Source organism: Nomascus leucogenys, chromosome 12, assembly GCF_006542625.1.
Source record: "Nomascus leucogenys isolate Asia chromosome 12, Asia_NLE_v1, whole genome shotgun sequence".
NCBI lineage: Eukaryota > Metazoa > Chordata > Mammalia > Primates > Hylobatidae > Nomascus > Nomascus leucogenys.
Window position 1 is genome coordinate 41,218,905 of NC_044392.1, and position 6,379 is coordinate 41,225,283.

The 6,379-nt window shown below is 43.5% G+C and overlaps 1 protein-coding gene across 1 annotated transcript; it reads left to right on the forward strand.

Annotated features, from left to right (window-relative positions):
* The first annotated feature begins 1,719 nt into the window (after positions 1 to 1,719).
* Positions 1,720 to 2,791, forward strand: LOC100589902 (40S ribosomal protein SA-like). The gene has a single exon (XM_030824125.1). The coding sequence runs from the start codon at positions 1,899 to 1,901 to the stop codon at positions 2,784 to 2,786; it is 888 nt and encodes a 295-aa protein (XP_030679985.1). The 5' UTR covers positions 1,720 to 1,898; the 3' UTR covers positions 2,787 to 2,791.
* Positions 2,792 to 6,379: the final 3,588 nt, after the last annotated feature.

Here is a 6,379-nt window from a genome sequence, read left to right on the forward strand (position 1 = left end):
TCCTTTCTCTCTCTCTTTTTCTTTTATTTCTTTTTTTTTTTTTTTTCGAGATGGAGTCTTTCTCTGTCCCCCAGGCTGGAGTGCGGTGGAGATCGAGACCATCCTGGCTAACATGGTGAAAACCCATCTATACTAAAAATACAAAAAATTAGCCGGGCGTGGTGGCAGGCGCCTGTAGTCCCAGCTACCCAGGAGGCTGAGGCAGGAGAATAGCGTGAACCCGGGAAGCGGAGCTTGCAGTGATCCGAGATGGCGCCACTGTACTCCAGCCTGGGCGACAGAGCGAGACTCCGTCAAAAAAAAAAAAAAAAAAGGAAAACAGCCTGGCAGTTCCTCAGATGTTTAAATATAGAGTTAACCATATGACCCAGCAATTCCATTCATTCCTAGGTATATACCCAAGAGAAATTAAAACACATTCACACAGAAACTTGTATATTAATATTGATAGCAACATTATTCATAATAGCCAAAAGGTGGAAACAACTGAAATATTCATCAACAGATGAACAGATAAAATGTGGCTCATCCACACTATGGAATATTATTTGGCCATAAGGTGAAATGAAGTACTGATTAATGCTACAACATGGATGAACCTTGAAAACATTGTGCTAAGTTAAAGAAGCCAGTCACAAAAGACCACATACTATATGATTCCATTCATATGAAAGTCTAGAGCACAGGAATCTATAGACACAGAAAATAGATGAATGGTTTCTTAGGGTTCTGGATGAGGGAATGGGAAGATGGAATGGGGATTAACTTAAAAGGCACTAGGTTTCTTTTTGAGGTGGTGCAAATACTCTAAAATTGACTGTGGTGATGGTCACATGTATCTGAGTATACAAAAAGCCATTGAAATGTATACTTTTTTTTTTTTTTTTTACTTAGGAATACATTTTTTCCCCAAAAAATGCCATTGAGGTATATACTTTAAATGAGTGAATTTCATACTTTTTGTTTGTTTGTTTCTTTTTGCAACAGCCTCTCCCTCTGTTGCCCAGGCTGGAGTGCAATGGTGTGATCTCAGCTCACTACAACTTCTGCCTCCTGGGTTCAAGCGATCCGTTTTGAACCTGTAAGTCCCAGCCTTCCAAGTAGCTGGGACTTACAGGTGCATGCCACCACACCTGGCTAATTTTTGTATTTTATTTTGTAGAGATGGGGTTTCATCATGTTGCCCAGGGTGGTCTCGAACTTCTGGACTAAAGCAATCTGCCTGCCTCAGCCTCCCAAAATGCTGGGATTACAGGAGTGAGTCACTGTGCCTGGCCAATTGTATACTTCAAATGAGTGAACTGTATGTGAATTATATGTCTTAATAAAGCTGTTAAAGCCTGGGTGCAGTGGCTTATGCCTGTAATCCCAGCACTTTGGGAGGCCGAGGTGGGTGGATCACGAGGTCAGGAGATCGAGACCATCCTGGCTAACACGGTGAAACCCCGTCTCTACTAAAAAATACAAAAAAATTAGCCGGGCGTGTTGGCGGGCGCCTGTGGTCCCAGCTACTCGGGAGGCTGAGGCAGGAGAATGGCGTGAACCCAGGAGGTGGAGGTTGCGGTGAGCCGAGATTGCGCCACCACACTCCAGCCTGGGGGACAGAGAAAGACTCCATCTCAAAAAAAAAAAAAAAAAAAAAGAAATAAAAGAAAAAGAGAGAGAGAAAGGAGGGAAGGGAGGGAGGGAGGGAAAGAGAAAGGAAGGAAAAAAGAAAGAGAAAAAAGAAGGAGAAAAAAAGCCGTAAAAAAAAAGAAAGTGCCATTGGCCATCAGGTATGTGAGTCTAAAGCCTGAGTTGGAAATAAAGCCTTGGAAGTCCCTTTCTGCGCTACCTACAGAGGGGCCCACGTGGCGTTGTTCTGGATTCCCGTCGTAACTTAAAGGGAAACTTTCACAATGTCCAGAGCCCTTGATGTCCTGCGAATGAAGGAGGAGGATGTCCTTAAGTTCCTTGCAGCAGGAACCCACTTAGGTGGCACCAATCTTGACTTCCAGATGGAACAGTACATCTATAAAAGGAAAAGTGATGGCATCTACATCATAAATCTGAAGAGGACCTGGGAGAAGCTTCTGCTGGCAGCTCGTGCTATTGTTGCCATTGAAAACCCTGCTGATGTCAGTGTTATATCCTCCAGGAATACTGGCCAGAGTGCTGTGCTGAAGTTTGCTGCTGCCACTGGAGCCACTCCAATTGCTGTCCGCTTCACTCCTGGAACCTTCACTAACCAGATCCAGGCAGCCTTCCGGGAGCCAGGGCTTCTTATGGTTACTGATCCCAGGGCTGACCACCAGCCTCTCATGGAGGCATCTTATGTTAATCTACCTACCATCGCGCTGTGTAACACAGATTCTCCTCTGCGCTCTGTGGACATTGCCATCCCATGCAACAACAAGGGAGCTCACTCAGTGCGTTTGATGTGGTGGATGCTGGCTCGGGAAGTTCTGCGCATGTGTGGCACCATTTCCCATGAACACCCATGGGAGATCATGCCTGATCTCTGCTTCTACAGGGATCCTGAAGAGATTGAAAAAGAAGAGCAGGTGGCTGCTGAAAAGGCGGTGACCAAGGAGGAATTTCAGGGTGAATGGACTGCTCCAGCTCCTGAGTTCACTGCTACTCAGCCTGAGGTTGCAGACTGGTCTGAAGGTATACAGGTGCCCTCTGTGCCTATTCAGCAGTTCCCTACTGAACGTTGGAGCACTCAGCCTGCCACAGAATACTGGTCTGCAGCTCCCACTGCTCAGGCCACTGAATGGGTAGGAGCAACCACCGAATGGTCTTAAGCTGTTCTTGCATGGGCTCTTAAGCAACATGGAAAAATGGTTGATGGAAAATAAACATCGGTTTCTAAAAAATAAAAAAATAAAAAATAAAAATAAAAGACTTGGAAGTCATCATCACGTGGATGGTAGTTTTTCTTTTTTTTGGAGACAGGGTCTCACTCTGTCATCCAGGCTGGAGTGCAGTGGTGTGACCTCAGTTCACTGCAACCTCTGCCTCCCAGGCTCAAGAGATCTTCCTATCTCAGCCCCCTGAATAGCTGGTGCACACCACCACCCCCGGCTAATTTTTGTATTTTTTGTAGAGATGAGGTTTTGCCATGTTGCCCAGGCTGGTCCTGAGCTCAAACAATCTGCCCACCTTGGCCTTCCAAAGTGCTGGAATTACAGATGTGACCCACTGTGCCCAGCCCTGGACAGTAGTTTAAATGTGAGAATGGATACAATCACTGAAAGAACACATAGAATGAAGGGAAAGAGAAGCTAATTAAATAAATGATTAGAGAGATAAAAAAAACCATGGAATATAGTGTTACAGAAAGCAGTGGGATTGAGTATCTATCACAAGATGGATACACAAGGGATAATAATCATCACAACCTCAAATTCAATAGGAAAGCCCAAATAAGAAAGGAAGAATTCAGTGGTAATAGCTATTGATTTGGTGGTAATAACCATGGTGTCCACAAAACAGTGGGTACAAAAAGCAGATCATAGAAAGGGAGGCCTCTATCCCTATAGCTCCACTAAGATGACTTGCCATGGTCTGATCCTCCATTTTCCAAATCCGGTGGTCAATTTCCAGTTATCTTAACCTGTTTTATGAGCAGGAATGATGGAGATTATAGCCCCTTCTTGAAGCTTTTTTTTTTGGTTTGTTTTATAAGACCCCTCACTTTTGAATTTTATTCTTCCTATTTCCTGGCTACTCTTTTAAAATAAATTTTGCTGTATGTTCCTCCTCTCTGACCTTTATTAGTTGGAATGCCTCAGGATTAGAGGTCTGTCTTTAAACTGCTTCTCTTTTCTTCCACATTGATTTCTCTCCACCCCATGGCTATGTATGCCATGTATAACTTCATTAATCCTTAATTTATACCTCTCATTGTCCCTTGTATGAGCCCCAGGTTCATATTTCCAATTGTACTCATAGCTCCATCCGGAAATCTAATAGGGATCTCCAGTTTAATATGTTTGAAGTAAAATTGGACGTTCCCCCCCGCCAAAAAAAAACCTTGCTCCTGTCTCCTCACATGTGCTATCTCAGTAAACGACATCACTATTTATCCAGTTACTCAAATCAAACTGATTTTTGTACTTTGACTTTTGTACTTTTTTACTGATTTTTGATTCTGGTCTTTATCTTGTACCCCACATTCAATCTATTAACACATCACCTCTCCACCACTTTCATAGTACATCCTGAATCCTACCACTTTCATTGCAGCACTAGTTTTGCAGGTCTTCTGCAATAGCTTCCTAACTGGTCTTTTAGCTTCTATTTGGCTTCCCTATAGGGAGTTCTCAAAGAATCAACCAGAGTGAACATCTTCAATTATAAATCAGATCATGCCACTCTTTTACTCAAAACCCTCCATGGCTTCCTAGCATTCTTAGGATAAAATTCAAAGTCCTTTCTTTGGTCCATAAGTCCGTAAGTGATCTGGCTTCCATCTTGTTTCTCCAAACTAAGTTCCTATCTATTCTTTTGCCACAGTGGCTTCCTTGCCAAGCATACTCAAGCTGCAGGGTCCTTACCTTGTTGTTTCTTCCGCTTGAAATGTTCTTTCCCAAGTATGTATAGCTTACTGTCTCACTTCAAACCTTTATTTAGATGTCACCTCAGCAGAGGGGCCTTCTCTGAACCCCCTATGTAAAAGAGCACATCCATCCAGGTAACCCATTTTTATTCTGCTTTATTTTCCTCTACAGTACTCTTCATAACTTTATTATCTGTGTGTCTCTCCCCTCCTCCTATGCTCCCAACCCTTGCACTAATAAGTTCCATGAATGCAAGAATCTTGGTTCTATTCACTGTTGCAGCCCCAGCACATAGAACAGGGCCTTCCAGAGCAGGAATTCAATAAATAGTTGTTGACTGAATGATGAAAGAATGAATAGGATGGTGGGGCATTAAATAGCTACTTTGTGCTGTAGCCCTCTTCTAGGTGTTGAGATTACAAAGATGATAAAAACATAGTCCTTGCCCTCAAGAATTTATATTCTAGTAGTACAGCTGGATTACAAACATGTAATTTTAAATTAAATGTTATAGGTAAAAAATGTTATTGAAAAACCAGTGCAGAGTAAGCGGATAGATAGAGGAGGATGACATGAGGTTCCATTTTAGTTACAATAGTCAAGAGCTGCCTGTGTTAGGAAGTAGGATTTCAACAGACACCTCAAGTCTAGTAAAGATCTAGTAGATGGACATTCCAAGAAAAGGAAAAAAACCCTAGGGCTGGGACATGCTTTGACTGGAGCGACAGTAAGGCTAATGAGGCTAGAGCAGAGCTAGGCAGTGTGGGAGGAGATGAATCAGATAAATAGGCAAGTGCTAGATCAGATCATGTAGGGCCCTCCTTAGAGGCAATTGATTTTTTGATGGCCTCTAAGGCTATCATACTTTCGACTTTTATTATGTGATGGGAAGCTGTTGGAGGTTTAGAGCAGGGTGGGGACTGGGGAAATAATACGACCTTACTTTTTTTTTTGAGACGGAGTCTCATTCCATCACCCAGCCTGGAGTGCAGTGGTGTGATCTCAGCTCGCTGCAACCTCCGCTGCCGGGTTCAAGCGATTCTCCTGCCTCAGCCTCCCAAGTAGCTGGGATTGCAGGCGCGCTCCACCATGCTGGATAATTTTTTTTTTTTTTTTGTATTTTTAGTAGAGACGGGTTTCACCATGTTGGCCTGGTTTCCAACTGGTTTCGAACTCCTGACCTCAAGTGATCCGCCCACATCCGCCTCCCAAAGTGCTAGGATTACAGGTATGAGCCACCGCGCCTGGCCAGACCTTACATTTTTAAAAATCACTCTGGCTGCCTTATGTTTAACTGTAATGGCAATAATGGAAGTGGACAAACGAGGTAAGTTTCTATTGCGGTGGTCTTAAGTAATATGTAATGACTTGGAATAGGAGAGTAGCGGTAGGGGAGGTGAGAAAGGGTCAGATTTTTGCACCCTGGGCTTCTGGTAAGAAAAAAAAAAAAAAAAAACCCAGCCTGGCAGCTGGGAGTAATCCTCTGCACGGTTACTGTAGGTGTCATAACGAAACAGAGTACAAAAGTCACCCCACATCACCCGGCCCACTCTTGGGAACCTTTACCCACACCACCCCTTTTCAGAAAAGAGCCTCTGGAATAGCTACACCTCAAGCTACTGAGCCCCTTCTTTAAAAATACGTAAATGGAGACTCTCAGGGGAAAATGGGCCTCGATAGTATAGAAACCACTTAAGGAAACAAAGTCCTGAAAGGAAACGGGGATTTTCAGAAGAAATCCTTGTGGCAATCATTGCTCGTTCCCAGTGTTCAAAAACGGCAAAACTGGCCATCATCCAGGAAGTGGCCTGCCAATCCCCTGGAAATTTAGTTTA

What these genes read in the sequence shown, in the direction of transcription:
- LOC100589902 (XM_030824125.1), top strand. Translation starts at nt 1,899, where the DNA reads ATGTCCAGAGCCCTTGATGTCCTGCGAATGAAGGAGGAGGATGTCCTT.